Below are 16,749 nucleotides of genomic sequence, written 5' to 3' on the forward strand. Positions count from 1 at the left end.
AAGCCGCAACGTAAAGCTGTCAATATGTTTTGGCTTTTAGGAAAAAAAAACGGTTTTTATACCCTCCGCCATAGTATGGAGGGTATACTAATTTTGTCATTCCGTTTGTAACATCTCGAAATATACATTTTAGAACCCACAAAGTGTATATATTCTTGATCAGCATAAAATTCTATGTCGATTTAGCGATGTCCGTCCATCTGTGGAAATCACTCTAGTTTCCGAACGAAGTGAACTAAGGTTGATAAAAATTTACTCAAATGTTTACTATGTCTGCAGGACTTTTGGTATTGAATATGGACCATGTAGGTCCACGTCTTCGCATAGCCCCCATATAACGGTACCTCCCGATTTGCGGTATTTTGATGATTTTAGCGAAATTATTTACCGGAATTGTTTCAAAATTAGTATTTGAAGTTCGTAATGGATACTACAGCCTATGGCAAAAGATTGTCTGTGCAGGTCCACGCCTTCGTATAGCCTCCATATAACGATACCTCCCAATATTCGTTATTTTTATGATTTTAGCGACATTATTTACCGGAATTCTTTCAAATTTGGTATTTGAAGTTCGTAATGAATACTACAGCCTATGACAGAAAATTGTCTGTGCAGATCCACGTCTTCGTATAGCCCCCATATATCGGTACCCCCGATATTCGGTATTTTAATGATTTCAGCGACATTATTTACCGGAATTCTTTCAAATTTGGTATTTGAAGTTCGTAATGAATACTACAGCCTACGACAGAAAATTGTCTGTGCAGGTCCACGTCTTCGTATAGCCCCGGAATACCGGAATTTTTTCAAATTTGGTATTTGAAGTTCGTAATGGATACTACAGCCTATGACCGAAAATTGTCTGTGCAGGTCCCCCATGGTGTGAAGGTCCACGTCGTCGTATAGATCCTATTATACAGCTACATTCGGTATTTTTCAGATTTTAACAGATTTTTAAACGGATTTTATTTTCTTGAAAATTGCCAAATTTGTACCAAATGGTGGAGGATATTCAAAGTACGGCCCGGCCGAACTTAAGCTGGGAATACATAAAGCGCTTATTTGGCTGGCTTAAGTCATCGGCTGGCTTCTTCGGAAATGAACAAGGGAGCCTAGGGCCAAAATCGAACTAGGTCAACCTAAAACTCCTTTGTTCATTCACGAAGAAGCCAGCCGATGACTTAAGCCACCCAAATATGCGCTTTATGTATTTCCAGCCTTACAGCTTTTTTACTTGTTAGATATTTTAATTTACTATTTTTTCATCTTTTTTTTTTGTTTCAGAATGCCGAAACGGCATCAAATGCTTATCAGCATCATCACAATACCCGGGCAGCTGAAAACTTTTTCAATGTTCCTGACTCAATATCCCTAATAAATATCGTAAAGCCAGAACGTTTACAAAACAATCCCATGAACCATTCAACGGAGGATGAAAATCAACACAACAATTCGGAAACAGTAAGTAAAGGATTTTTTACCCGCTTTAAGATTATGCCCGCTGAGAAACGACAAATGAAAAAGGATTGCAACGTGTAAAGCTGTAGAGGTGAGAATACATGAAACGCTTTTTTGGATGGCATATGTCATCGGCTGGCTTCTTCGTAGAGGAACAAAGGCATTATAGGTTGACTTAGTTCGATTTTGGCCCTAGGCTGCTTTGTTCTTTTCCAAAGAAGCCAGCCAGATAAGAGCTTTATGTATTCCAACCTTAAACACTTTTTTGACTTGCTTCTTCGGAAAAGAACAAAGGAGCATGGGGCCAAAATCGAACTAAGTCAACCCAAAACTCCTTTCTTCCTCTACCAAGAAGCCAGCCGATGACTTAAGCCAGTTAAAAAAAAAAAAACATTTTATATACTCTCACCTTTAAGGGGTTGGTGCATAAACAGCTTGAAGTCTTCGCATGGCATATTTTGTGACACATCATAAAGGGATGCCAGAGCTGCATTCGAATTATGCCGTCGTTTCCCCTTATAATTTGACATTAGGGTGGGAATATATAAAGCGCTTATTTGGATAGCTTAAGTCATCGGCTGGCTTCTTCGCAATGAACAAAGGAGCCTAGGGCCAAAATCGAACTAAGTCAACCTAAAACTGCTTTGTTCATCTATGAAGAAGCCAGCCGATGACTTAAGCCAGCCTAATAAGCGCTTTATGTATTCCCACCTTTAATATGCATAGCCATGACTTCAAGCTTTTTATATACCTTTACCCTGACAAGTCTTGAAATTAAGTCTGACACTGCTTATGAAAGGTTAACTAACAGAAAGTAATTTTGACATTTAATCTACTTTTAAAGATCTAGTGGGCCTTATTATCGCGCAATATTTTTTGTGATATTCATAAGTCAAAATTTTATCTCTCAGTTATTTATTCTTTAAAGGCGGAGATGCACTGGCAGGATGTCATTGTTTTTTTTTTCATTTTTCCCTGTAAAAAGTAATCTATTAAAAACGCTTTTTGAATTAGGTCGTACTTGCGCTTTTTTATTTATTTTATTTTTTCCTCTCTTCTTTGTTGCCTTTTGACAGAGTTGCCATCTCTCGTCTTGTTTGTTAACGGCAGTAACGGAGATGCCACAATTTCATCAGCAAATATAAATCAAATAAATCAATCGTGTCATGCTATGCTGATGGGCCTTTGAGGCCAGAACCCATTTAGCCAATTCTTAACTTTTTGACATTTTAACAGCAAGAAAATAAAGTCAATAGTCAGCTAACTATTGTTATGTTCCAGAACTGCAAGAATACAAAAATTTTCACTACAATAAGGGTTTATTCCTTTATGATATCGAAAAAGAAATTGCAAAACTATTAGATTCCTGCAGGTCCTGGCACATATCTTGCTTTTGGTACTCAAATAATTCCCTTTTGTAGTAGAAAATCACTTAAATTGCAAATTGTCTTCATTTTAGGAAACCAAAACCTCCATAAATTCCTATCACCATCATCGCGCGCCACGAACGCCAGAAAGTTATTTCAATGTTCCCGAATCGATAGCCCTGCTAAATATTGTCAAATCCGAACGCATTCAAACTGCATTTCAATCAAATCGTAAAAATCATGCCAGTGTTTGGGAAATGGTGGCCGAAGTACTTAATCGTTACAGTGCCCGTAAACGTTCGGCTAAACAGTGTTGTAATCGCTATGAGAATCTGAAAAAAATCTATACCCAGTTGAAAAAGAACCCCGAGCGACATGTGCGGCGCAATTGGCCATATATGTTTTTGTTCAAAGAAATCGAAGAGCAGCGAGGTGAATGTTGGGGTTCGAACAGTAAACGCATTGCACTGTTGGCCAAGAATCAGGATGAACTTTCATATTATCATCGCCGAAGGCAAGCGGCGGAATTTGGTGCCTTGTTGGATAAACAGACACAAGCTGCGGTCGTGGCGCAACATAATCTCTTGCAAAGTCTGGCAGCCGTTCATTCCAATGATTCGAGTTCGAATTCAAAATTGGAACGCTTTTTACCCAACCACTTTGTGGAGGCTCAATTGGGCAATGATAACAGTGGCGTCACCCTCAATGGCAATGCTGGGGAGAGGGGTACTGGCAGCAGTAATGGTAGTGGAGGTGGTGGTGGAGGCGGCATTGGCGGCGATTTAGGTACCAATGGCAGTGTCTACGATGATTCACCCTCACCTCTATCCCTACAAATGTCACGCAAGGATCACCATGACACGCACAATATCTCAGCCGAATTACCCGATAATGCTGCCCACAATCTCTTGCAAGCCCATTTGAGTGGTGGTGTAGCGGCAGCTGCTGTTGCCGCAGCAGCAGCCAACAATCTCAAGGAGGCTTTAGCTCAACAATACGAAAAAGACTGTAATGGGGCATTGAATCTGCAAACAAGCGACAATAATGTCTCAATGAAGTAAGTATTCTGTTGTCGATTGCAAATGGGGCGGAAAATAAATGGAACTAATTCCAAGTGATGGTGATTCTTACAGATCGGAACCTATGTCAGATGGCGAATTTAATCCCGATGATATCCAGCTAATGCCGACTAATTATAATGGGTAAGTTTGAAGGTCTTTATTGGTGGCGGGGGGTTTCAAACAAAATAGTTATTAAAGAAATGTCCAACAAAAACAAGTAAAAAGCTGTAACCTCGGCCGGGCCAAACTTTGAATAGCCTCCACCATTTGGCAGGAATTTGGCAATTTTCAAAAAAATAAGGTCCGTACCAAATTTGATACAATTCCGGTGAATATGGTCACTAAAATCATTAAAATACCGAATATCGGCAGGTACCGTTATATGGAGGCTATACGAAGACGTGGGCCTGCACAGACAATTTTCTGCCATAGGCTGAAGTATTCATTACGAACTTCAAATACGAAATTTGAAACAATTCCGGTGAATAATATCACTAAAACCATGAAAATACCGAATATCAGGAGGTACCGTTATATGGGGGCTATACGTAGACGTGGACGAGCACAGACAATTTTTTGTCTTAGGCTGTAGTATCCATTACGAACTTCAAAAACCAAATTTGAAACAATTCCGGCGAATAATGTCGCTAAAATCATCAAAATACCGAATAACGGGAGGTACCGTTGAATGGGGGCTATATGAAAACGTGGACCTGCACAGACAATTTTCTGCCTAAGGCTGCAGTATCCATTACAAACTTCAAATATTAAATTTGAAACAATTCCGGTGAATAATGTCGCTAAAATCATCAAAATACCGAATATCGGGAGGTACCCTTATATGGGGGCTATACGAAGACCTGGACCTGCACAGACAAGTTTTTGTCTTAGGCTGTAGTATCGATTACGAACTTCAAATGCCAAATTTGAAACAATTCCGGTGAATAATGTCGCTACAATCATCAAAATTCCGAATATCGGGAGGTACAGTTATATGGGGGCTATGCGAAGAACTGGACCTCCATAGATAATTTTCTGTCATAGGCTGCAGTATCCGTTACGAATTTCAAATACCAAATTTGAAACAACTCCGATGAATATTGCCGCTAAAATCATCAAAATACCAAATATCGGGGGGTACCGTTATATGGTGGCTATACGAAGACGTGGACCTGCACAGACAATTTTCTGTCATAGGCTATAGCATCCATTACAAACTTCAATTCCGGTAAATAATGTCGCTAAAATCATAAAAATACCGAATATCGGGAGGTGCCGTTATATGGAGGCTATACGAAGACGTGGACCTGCACAGAGAATTTTCTGTCATAGGCTGTGACATTTATTACGAAATTCAAATACCAAATTTGAAACAATTCGGGTGAATAATGTCGCCAAAATCATCAAAATACTGAATATTGGGAGGTACCACTATATGGGGGCTATGCGAATAACTGGACCTCCATAGACAATTTTCTGTCATAGGCTGCAGTATCCATTACGAACTTCAAATACCAAATTTGAAACAATTCCGGTAAATAATGTCGCTAAAATCATGAAAATACCGAATATCGAGGGGTATCGTTATACAAAAACGTGGACCTACATGGTCCATTTTCAATACCAAAAGTCCTGCAGACATAATATACATTTGAGTAAAAGTTTTTCAATCTTCTTCATTTCGTTCGGAAGCTAGAGTGATTTCCGCAGACGGACATCGCTAGAATTTTGTGCTGATCAAGATTATATATACTTTGTGGGGTCTAAAATGCATATTTCGAGGTGTTACAAACGGAATGACAAACTTAATATGCCCTCCATACTATGGTAGAATAATACAGGTAGTCGCATTGACACAGCTGCTGGAACAATGAACTGTCAAACCAATTTTTGAATTGAATTTTTGAATGAAAAATTATATAAATCTATAACAAGTGTTTAAAAATACCTACCATAACAGCCTATGATCTGCGTCGTATTGGAAAACATTTACAAATCTACTTATTTTGGAAGAAGCATTTAGAAATTTTTGACATATCAATGTTTCCAAGCTTTGATGCATCTACCTGTATTCTTCTAGCATGCTCCATACTATGGTGAAGGGGATAAAAATTGTAAGTGGCGTCTTTCCTTTATGTAGACATAAAAAATTAATTTAAAAAATATTATCAAAGACTGATTTATTTATAGAATTACTTTTCCTAAAACTTGCCGTGCTATAAACGTGAAAATCCAGCTTAAAAAGCTATTTAAATGTATTAAAATTAATATTTAGAAATTTGATATAATATAAAGAAATTTGATGTATGGCCTGGCATCTTTATTTTATAACACTAGAAGGGGCATTGTTTATTTCATGTAACGTTAGATGGTGGAGGGTATAAAAATTGAATTGTTTCCAAAGTAGCGCGAATGTCCCTTATGTAGACATTAAAAATTAATTTAAAAAAATATTATCAAAGACTGATTTATTTATAGAATTGCTTTTCCTACAACTACCCGTGCTATAAACATGAAAATCCAGCTTCAAAAACTATTTACATTTATTAAAATGAATATTTCATAAAGAAATTTGATGTATGCCCAGGCATCTTTATTTATGCCAAAAGAAGGCGCAAAGTTAATGTTATGTAACGTTAGATACACCCAATTAGTGTAAACATAACGTAACGTACTGCGACACATTGCAAGTAACGGTTGGAAGGCTTTTTATTTCTTTTTATTTTTGGATTAAAACAACGTTTTTTAGCATTTTTATTTTATTTTAGCAATTTTATATTAATTTTTCTCCTTTCTTCTTTTTTCTAGCTCCCAAAACTTCTACCCCAACAACATTGATCACAATATCCTGCATCCCGATGTAATTGTGGACACGGATAATCTAACTGAATGTAGCAGTGGACAGACCCCAAAGACAAAACGGAAACTATCAACATCCACGGATGGTGACAGTACCAATTATGAACTGATCGAATACCTGAAGAGGCGGGAAAAACGTGATGAGGAATTGCTGCGACGTATGGATGCACGCGAGGAGAGACTATTGAATTTATTGGAACGAACAGTGGTGGCTATAGAGGCTCTAACACAACAATCACGTTGTACACACAATCCACCGCCGAGGTCATCAACTCCAAAGCCAGAAAATCCAGAGCAGCCCATTGACAATAAATTACTAAATGGCAATGCGTTTAAAGTGAAATTATCCAGCATTTCGAATAATTGTAGCTCCGTAGTGGCAAATAAATCGGCCACTAAAGATGAAAAAGAAGAAGCAGAAGGGGAGGCAGAAGAAGACGAAGATAAGGAAAAAAGTAATAATGAAATGAAATCTTAAAAAGAAACTCGAAAAAGTGCCATCAAGAATCTTCAAATGCAGAACAATACTCAAAAACCAAAATCAAATGACTTAATTATGGAACCAAAGATTGCTAATTATTTTTAATTTTTATTATTTTATATAAATGAGATTTACTATATTTTACTTTGTACCCAGTAACTATTTTTTAGTTGTAATGTTGAAAAAAAAAAACAGAGAAAATCATGAACAAAACTCCCAAAGAATTTGAAAAGGAAAAAAAGAGAATTAAAGCTAAGCCAAAACTCAAATCAAAGTGCCAAACAATTACTTAATTATTTATAATAAATGCCAAATATTTTATATTAATTCTTAATTTTTTTCTAAAGTATATTATAAGCTGTATGTGTTTTGTTAAAGGAAAACTTAATTTTGCTAAGTATATTTTTTTGAAAAAAAACTATATTGAATTGAAAGAAATACTTAACTATTTTCAATATAGTTAATCATATGTGTTGTGTCGTTGTGTGCCTTAAACATAACATAACTATTTTTTTATTATTTAAGAAAAATTCAGCATGAGAAATGCTAAATGGAATGCAAATCAAACCAAGAAAAACGAAACCAAGAAAAACGAAACTCAAATAAAATAACTCATTTTTTATAAACCCAAAACAAATTTAAAATGACTTTTTTTCATTTTCTAGAAAAAAAAATAAGACTAATGCCATGTTTACGTTACAACTTTTTGTAGGGTTAACCTACTTTGAGAGGATTTATTTGAAGTAAAAGTAATGGATATGACAATTTAAATCCAAATCCATCATCATATATATAAACGTACTGTTAGGGATTCTTGAAAATTGAGTTAGTTTAGGAGTGTAGTAAAAATATTGCTTTTGGTTGCAAATCGCAAATAGTTTTAATTTTTGTTTTTGTTCGGAAAGTGAGGTTAGAATATGTTAAGGAATAATTTTCAGCATCCAACTATAAGCTACCAGTTCGGGGTGCAATAGAAATATGAAAACAAGTAAAAAAACACCATCATTTGGAAGGATCTTGAAATTTTTCAAAAAAAAAAAAAAAAAAAATACGAAGACGAAGACGACCACTTAATTGAAATCCGTTCTATGGGGACTATACGAAGAGGAGAACCTGCTTACGAATTTTTACAATTCCGGCGAATAATGCTACTAAAATCAACAAAGTACCGAATATGAGGAGGTGCCGTCATATGAGGGCTATACCAAAGCGTGGACCTGCACAGACAATTTTCTGTCATAGGCTGTAGTATCCATTACGAACTTCAAATTCCAAATTTGAAACAATTCCGGAGAATAATGTCGCTAAAATCGTCAAAATGCCGTGCCGCTATATGGGGGCTATACGAAGACGTGGACCTGCACGAACTTCAAATACCAAATTTGAAACAATTCCGGTGAATAATATACCGAGTATCGGGAGGTACCGTCATATGGGAGCTATACGAAGACGTGGACCTGCACAGACAATTTTCTGTCATAGGCTGTAGTATCCATTACGAACTCCAAATACCAAATTTGAAAGAATTCCGGTGAATAATGTCGCAAAAATCATCAAAATACCGAATATCGGGAGCTACCGTAGTATGGGGGCTATACGAAGACGTGGACCTGCACAGACAATTTTCTGTCATAGGCTATAGCATCCATTACGAACTTCAAATACCAAATTTGAAACATTTCCGGTGAATAATGTCGCTAAAATCATCAAAGTACCGAATATCGGGAGCTACCGTAATATGGGGGCTATACCACAACGTAAACCTGCACAGACAATTTTCTGTCATAGGCTGTAGTACACATTGCGAACTTTAAATACCAAATTTGAAACAATTCCAGTGAATAATGTGCCTAAAATCATCAAAATATCGAATATTGGGAGGTTACGCTATATGGGGGCTATACGAAGACGTGGACCTGCACAGACAATTTTCTGCCTTAAGCTGTAGTATCCAATTCGAACTTCAAATACGAAATTTGAAACAATTCCGGTAAATAATGTCGCTAAAATCATCAAAAAACCGAATATCGGGAGGTACCATTATATGGGGGCTATACGAAGACATGGACCTGCACAGACAATTTTCTGCCTTAAGCTGTAGTATCCATTTCGAACTTCAAATACGAAATTTGAAACAATTCCGGTAAATAATGTCGCTAAAATCATCAAAATACCGAATATCGGGAGCTACTGTTATATGGGGGCTATAAGAAGACGTTGACCTGCACAGGAAATTTTCTGTCAAATACCAAATTTGAAACAATTCCGATAAACAATGTCGCTAAAATCATCAAAATGCCGAATATCGGGAGGTACCGTTACATGGGGGCTATAGGAAGACGTGGATCTACATGGCTCATTTTCTGTCTTAGGATGTAGTATCCATTACGAACTTCAAATACCAAAATTGAAACAATTCCGGTAAATAATGTCGCTAAAATAATCAAAATACCGAATATCGGAAGGTACCGTTAAATGGGGTCTATATGAAAACTTGGACCTACATGGCCCATTCCAATACCAAAAGTCCAACAGACATAATATACATTTGAGTAAAATTTTATCAATCTATCTCATTTCGTTCGGAAGCTAGAGTGAATTCCACAGACGGACAGGCGGACGGACATCACTAAATCGACATAGAATTTTATGCTGATCAAGAATATATTGTGGGGTCTAAAATGTATATTTCGGTTTGTTACAAAAGGAATGGCGAACTTAATATACCTCCCATACCATGGTTGAAGAATACAGGTAGTCGCATCGACACAGCTGCTCGGACTTTCTACTTATTTTTGAAGAAACATTTAGAAATTTTTGACATATTAATGTTTTCAAGCTTTGATGCATCTACCTTTATTCTTCTACCATGCTCCTTGGTGGAGGGTAGACATAAAAAATTAATTTAAAAAAAATATTATCAAAGACTGATTTATTTATAGTATTACTTTTCCTACAACTATCCGTGCTATAAACGTGAAAATCCAGCTTAAAAAGCTATTTAAATGTATTAAAATTAATATTTAATAAAGAAATTTGATGTATGGCCTGGCATCGTTATTTTATGCCACTAGAAGGGGAAACGTTGATTTCATGTAACGTTAGATGTAGACATTAAAAATTAATTAAAAAAAAATATATTATCAAAGACTGATTTATTTATAGAATTAGGCTGGAAATACATAAAGAACATATTTGGATGGCTTAAGTCATCGGCTGGCTTCTTCGGAAATGAACAAAGGAGCCTAGGGCCAAAATCGAACTAAGTCAACCTAAACCTGCTTTGTTCATTTCCGAAGAAGCCAGCCGATGACTTAAGCCAGCCAAATATGCTCTTTATGTATTTCCAGCCTTACTTTTCCTACAACTACCTGTGCTATGAACGTGAAAACCCAGCTTCAAGCCCTATTTAAATGTATTAAAATGTATATTTCATAAAGAAATTTGATGTATGGCCTGGCATCTTTATTTAATGCCACCAAAAGGCGCAAAGTTAATGTCATGTAACGTTAGATAAACACAATTAGTGCAAACATAACGTAACGTACTGCGACATATTGCACGTAACGGTTAGAAGGCTGTTTATTTCTTTTTATTTTTGCATTTAAACAACGTTTTTTTTAGCATTTTTATTTTATTTTAGCAGTTTTTTATTAATTATTCTCTTTTCTTCTTTTTTCTAGCTCCCAAAACTTCTACCCCAACAACATTGATCACAATATCCTGCATCCCGATGTCATTGTGGACACGAATAATCTAACCGAGTGTAGCAGTGGACAGACCCCAAAGACAAAACGGAAACTATCAACATCCACGGATGGTGACAGTACCAATTACGAACTGATCGAATACCTGAAGAGGCGTGAAAAACGTGATGAGGAATTGCTGCGACGTATGGATGCACGCGAGGAGAGACTATTGAATTTATTGGAACGAACAGTGGTGGCTATAGAGGCTCTAACACAACAATCACGTTGTACACACAATCCACCGCCGAGGTCATCAACTCCAAAGCCAGAAAATCCAGAGCAGCCCATTGAAAATAAATTACTAAATGGTAATGCGTTTAAAGTGAAATTATCCAGCATTTCGAATAATAGTAGCTCCATAGTGGCAGATAAACCTGCTACTAAAGATGATAAAGAAGAAGCAGAAGGGCAGGCAGAAGAAGACGAAGATAAGGAAAAAAGTAATAATGAAATGAAATCTTAAAAAGAAACTCAAAAAAGTGCCATCAAGAATCTTCAAATGCAGAACAATACTCAAAAACCAAAATCAAATGACTTAATTATGGAACCAAAGATTGCTAATTATTTTTAATTTTTATTATTTTATATAAATGAGATTTACTATATTTTACTTTGTACCCAGTAACTATTTTTTAGTTGTAATGTTAAAAAAAAAACAGAGAAAATCATGAACAAAACTCCCAAAGAATTTGAAAAGAAAAAAAGAAAATTAAAGCTAAGCCAAAACTCAAATCAAAGTGCCAAACAATTACTTAATTATTTATAATAAATGCCAAATATTTTATATTAATTCTTAATTTTTTTCTAAAGTATATTATAAGCTGTATGTGTATTGTTGAAGGAAAACTTAATTTTATAAGGTATATTATTTGAAAAACGGCTATACTGAATTGAAAAAAATACTTAACTATTTTCAATATAGTTCTTCATATGTGTTGTGTCGGTGTGTGCCTTAAACATAACTTAACTATTTTTTTTAATTATTTAAGAAAAATTCAGCATGAGAAATGCTAAATGGAATGCAAATCAAACCAAGAAAAACGAAACCAAAATAATCTCAAATAAAATAACTCATTTTTTATAGATCCAAAACAAATTAAAAATGACTTTTTTTATTGAGTTAGTTTAGGAGTGTAGTAAAAATATTGCTTTTGGTTACAAATCGGGATTGTTGTGGTTCAGTCCCTCCTTGCTTAGTCCTAGAGGGACTGGCTCATCAAGTTATCAGCTAGTGGATTACTATCGGACTAACAATTTGCCAATAACAGCTTGAGTCAGGAAATAATAGGGAATACATCAACCTCGCTTTGAGGTTATTATTTGTACACTACTTCACCGAATTCGTCTTAGCAATTCGGCTGTCAATAAAAATATTCTCCATTTCGACAAAAATTTATTTTCATAACAAAAATTTTGTAACAATTAAAAATTCCTTCACCGCATCACAGAAATGGTCTCCAGATTGGCAGTAGTAGCAATAACGGCATCGCTACATTTGATATTGGGTGTATCGTCGTTTCATCGAACCAAAAGCTGATTTGTGTTCCAATGCTCCGCCTTTGGCAAGTTGGTTATTTATAATAGGATTTTTCGATTTACTCTTGGATATCGACATATTTCCTCTACGATACAGGCGTCTGCCGTACGTGTGCTGAGGTTGCAGCCGACACGGTGAAGAGTCTACTACTTGTCGAATTTAGTGCGTTAATTGTTTGGTCTACCATAGAGAATATGACGTGCAGAATGAGCAAAATTCTAATACTACTTCTTTCGGGGTTAAAGCCAAAAATCTATACTGAATGGGAACAGTAACAACAACGGCAACAACAACATTAAGTTTGACATTTCCTATATCCGTTGGTTATGCAGCCGGTCATTTTTATTTGTTGCAAAATAAATCGGTGCATTTGTATCGAAAAATAATCAAAAGTTGTACAAAATTATGGCAGAATACTCTACAAATTATGACATTCGATTCGAGGCGTAGTGGAATCGGCCAAGAATGCGAACAATCGAACAAATAATTGTTGCCGCTTGTCTGCAAATGCCGGATCCTTAAATTATGACGATATTTTACAATCAAAGAACTTCGAAACGGCTGGTCATCATTATCGCCGACGTAACCGCAGCCGGAGCCGAAATCGTCGTTAAGAAGCGGATATTTTGTGAATGTAAGCAAAACTTTCTAAATAAAACCAGAATTTCTTTAACAAATGGGATCATTGTTCTGTAAGGATTATGAACTAGTAAAAAATGAACAAGTAAAAAAGCTGTAAATTCGACCGGGCCGAACTTTGAATACCCTCCACCATTTGGTATAAATTTAACAATTTTCAAAAAAATGAAATCCGTTAAAAATTCTGTTATTATCTTAACCTAATATCTAATGTAGCCGTATATTAAAGTCTATACGACGACGTGGACCTGCATAGGCAACTTTTTTCACAAGCTATTACAATTTTCAAATGCGAAACTTGAAAGAAACAAATCTGTGTATAATATAGCTAGTATCATCAAAATACCGAATATAGGGAGGTACCATGGTGGTTTAAAAAACATGGATCTGCACAGACAATTTTCTGCCATAGGCTGTAGTATTCATTACGAACTTCAAATGCGAAATTTGAAACAATTCCGGTAAATAATGTCACTAAAATCATGAAAATACCGAATATAGGGAGGTACCGTTATATGGGGGCTATATGAAGACGTGGACCTGCACAGACAATTTTCTGTCATAGGCTGTAGTATCCATTACGAACTTCAAATGCGAAATTTGAAACAATTCCGATAAATAATGTCGCTAAAATCATGAAAATACTGAATATCGGGGGATACCGTTATATGGGGGCTATACGAAGGCGTGGACCTGCACAGACAATTTTTTGCCCTAGGCTGTAGTATTCATTACGAACTTCAAATGCCAAATTTGAAATAATTCCGGTGAATAATGTCGCTAAAGTCATCAAAATACCGAATATCGGGAAGTACCGTTATATGGTGGCTATACGAAGACGTGAATCTGCACACACAATTTTTTGTCTTAGGCTGTAGCATTTATTATGAACTTCAAATACCAAATTTGAAACAATTCGGGTGACTAATGTCGCTAAAATCATCAAAATACCGGAATTCGGGGGCTATACCACAACGTAAACCTGCACAGACAATTTTCTGTCATAGGCTGTAGTATCCATTACGAACTTCAAACACCCAAATTTGAAACAATTCCGGTGAATAATGTCGCTAAAATGATCAAAATACCGAATATCGGGAGTTACCGTAATATGGCGGCTATACGAAGACGTGGACCTGCATACGAAATTTTTTGTCATAGACTGTAGTATCCATCGCTAACTTTAAATACTAAATTTGTTGCAATTCCGGCGAATAATGTCGCAAAAATCAGGAAAATACCCAATATCGGAAGGTACCGTTATATGGGGGCTATACGAAGACGTGGACCGACCTACCTACCTACCTACTGGTAAACTATGCATGTATGCAAAATTTTAGCTCTATATCTCAATTCCTTCGAACGATTTTATCTCACCCTGCACCAAGAAAAATTAAAAACTACAAAGCTTGTTTCTAAAAGTTATTATTTTTACAAATATATTTTTGTGGTCCATTTCATTAATTACATTTAAATGTAAACATTAACAACTAAAAAACAAAGGAAAAATTATTAATGCACCTTCTTCTTGATTTTATAGCCAGATTTGGCTAAACTATTTTTAGTCTTTGCTATTTTTGTTTTGATAATTCTCTTTAGCTTCTCTCGAACTTCCATGTAATTCTCCTCAGTTGCAGCAGCCTCATCTGTCTTCTTGTAAATAAAGAATGTGGCACCCTCCTTCAGACGAGCATCCGTTTTGGGTATGAAAAATGATTCGATGGCAATTTTCGTTTTATTCTTTGTTTTCTTTGTATTTTGCGTTTCATTCTCTTTGCCCTTGGCAGTTTCCTGTTCCTCCTGCACTTCCTCCGACTCTGATTCTGACGAGGAGTCATAGGAGAAGGGATTAGCAGCGGGCGTAAACAATTTATCCAATTTATTGTTGACTAAAATCTTTTCGCTACCCAATTGTTTGAGTTTTTCATCGCGTTCCTCGAGTTGATCATTTTGTCCGAACATGCTCAGTAAACTGAAACCTTCACCGCGTGTCCGCAAAGATTCTTGCAGACTATCCTTGACCACATAGAATACTTCTTTTGAAACTTCAGGTGCAGGAGTTTCGGTGGCAGCTTCTGTTGAGGTGTCTTTTGTTTTTGTTGGTTTAGTTTTCTTAACTTGTTCCTCTTTGGAACGTTCAAATTTCTGATGTTCATCTTTGGAGGGATCATAACGCAACATTTTCTTGTTTTTGTGGTCTTTTTCTGGCCTCTTCCCTGAATCCAATTTAGTGCCAACCACCTGTTCCAAAATATTCATTTGCCAATCTCTTTCATTGTCTTCAGATTTTCCAGCAGAATCTTTTTGATCTTCCACTTCTTCCTCCTCCTCATCATCATCGCCTTCAACAAATTTGGCATCGATGCGGAAACGTGGATCCAAACTTTGATGGGCCTGCATTTTTAATAGTTTTTCTCCCTTTTTCCCCGAAGGCAATGCTTTGAATTCAATATTTTCATTCCCTTCTTCGTCATCGGAACCAAAAATATTGGTTTTTAATTTCTTTGATACCTCCACGGGGACTTTTGACTCCTCTGTATCACTTTCAGCATCACTGAATTTAATTTTTTTCGATTTTTGACTGGAATCCTAAAACAAAAAACATTTATGGAATTAATACCTATATCCCTTTGTTTACTGTTTCTACATACCATTCCCTGCAAGGCCTGTTGTATAGCCGACTTCTGTTGCTGATATTGATTTTTCATTTTATTCAAAGATTCCTTTCGCTTTTGATCAGCACTCATGGATTTGTCATCCAATTGCGCTTGAGTTTTCGTCTTCGATTTTTTGGCCTCAATAACATGGATGGGCTGAACATCTTGATCTTGTTGTATAACAATTTTGCCATTGTACAAAGAATTGGCAGCCCTCTTCTTGGTAATCATTAAGTCTGCCGGCACATCATCATCATCGTCCAATTCAGCATCAACATCAAATATTTTCCTTTTATTTGATTTGGGGGCACTTAACAATTCAGATTGTTCCTCCACAGATTTAGGGGCCATCAATTGGTTGCCATCGCTGGCCGCCTTGGCTTCTTCACGTTCCCTTTTCAAACGTTCCAAAAATGACTCTTTGGCCAAGGATACCTTGATCTGTTGGCCATAGATCTTTTGCCAGTTTAGATCCTTTAAACCTAAAAGTGCCAAGTTATTAATATACCAATCCCACAGCCATCACAGCTTCATACTTACAATACTGGGCATCGTCCTGTCCAATATTTAGAGTCACAAAGGCAATCACCTTCACATCATTGGGATCCACAAGATTTTCTTTGGTTTTAAGCTCAATGTTTTTTATTTCTCCATAGTCCTGAAAGAGATTACGCAAATCCTTCTCCTTGGTGTTGGTTGGCAAATTTGCCACAAAAAATCGGGACGTCTCCATTGGAAAATCGGGGGAATAATTGGGAGTTTCTTCTTCTAGAGCACAACGTGTGTTTACAACTCTCCCACATGCAACAACAAAAACAGTTGCTGGTGAAGGGTTCTAAAGATCGAAAAAATATACTTGCAGGGCTCTGAAAATCGAAAAATAATATTCAACAGGGTTCTAAGAATTAAAAATGTTTTTACTAGACAAGTGTTGTTCAGAA

At 36.3% G+C, this 16,749-nt stretch overlaps 2 protein-coding genes across 6 annotated transcripts in view; one reads left to right on the forward strand and one right to left on the reverse strand.

The window, feature by feature from the left end:
- The window catches only part of LOC101900402 (uncharacterized), a 27,814-nt gene extending 15,732 nt beyond the window's left edge, over positions 1-12,082 (forward strand). Inside the window, exons 3-7 of one of the 5 annotated variants that reach the window (XM_059118673.1) lie at positions 1,285-1,461; positions 2,918-3,882; positions 3,941-4,027; positions 10,910-11,194; positions 11,228-12,082. In XM_059118673.1, the coding sequence (XP_058974656.1) occupies positions 1,285-1,461; positions 2,918-3,882; positions 3,941-4,027; positions 10,910-11,194; positions 11,228-11,438 (1,725 nt within the window). In that variant the 3' untranslated portion in view covers positions 11,439-12,082. Of the gene's footprint in view, positions 1-1,284; positions 1,462-2,917; positions 3,883-3,940; positions 4,028-6,694; positions 7,746-10,909 lie in introns of those variants that run through there. The other 4 variants (XM_059118669.1, XM_059118672.1, XM_059118670.1 and 1 more) reach the window with 4 other exon arrangements.
- A 2,528-nt stretch (positions 12,083-14,610) lies between these two features.
- Positions 14,611-16,639, reverse strand: LOC101900052 (probable RNA-binding protein CG14230). The gene is made up of 3 exons (XM_005189561.4): positions 16,349-16,639; positions 15,803-16,290; positions 14,611-15,740 (listed from the first exon to the last, which is right to left on the reverse strand). Exons 1-3 carry the CDS (start codon positions 16,539-16,541, stop codon positions 14,664-14,666), a joined length of 1,758 nt encoding a protein of 585 aa, XP_005189618.2. The 5' UTR covers positions 16,542-16,639; the 3' UTR covers positions 14,611-14,663.
- Between the last annotated feature and the right edge of the window lie 110 nt (positions 16,640-16,749).

The sequence above is a fragment of the Musca domestica genome, unplaced genomic scaffold (assembly GCF_030504385.1).
Source record: "Musca domestica strain aabys unplaced genomic scaffold, Musca_domestica.polishedcontigs.V.1.1 13, whole genome shotgun sequence".
Classification (NCBI taxonomy): domain Eukaryota; kingdom Metazoa; phylum Arthropoda; class Insecta; order Diptera; family Muscidae; genus Musca; species Musca domestica.

Bases quoted from the DNA above. Each gene is read 5' to 3' on its own strand.
- LOC101900052 (XM_005189561.4), bottom strand. From the start codon at position 16,541: ATGGAGACGTCCCGATTTTTTGTGGCAAATTTGCCAACCAACACCAAG. The intron at 16,291-16,348 runs GTAAGTATGAAG...TGGCACTTTTAG, and splicing joins ACAGGACGATGCCCAGTATT to GTTTAAAGGATCTAAACTGG. The intron at 15,741-15,802 runs GTATGTAGAAAC...TTTTTGTTTTAG, and splicing joins AACAGGCCTTGCAGGGAATG to GATTCCAGTCAAAAATCGAA.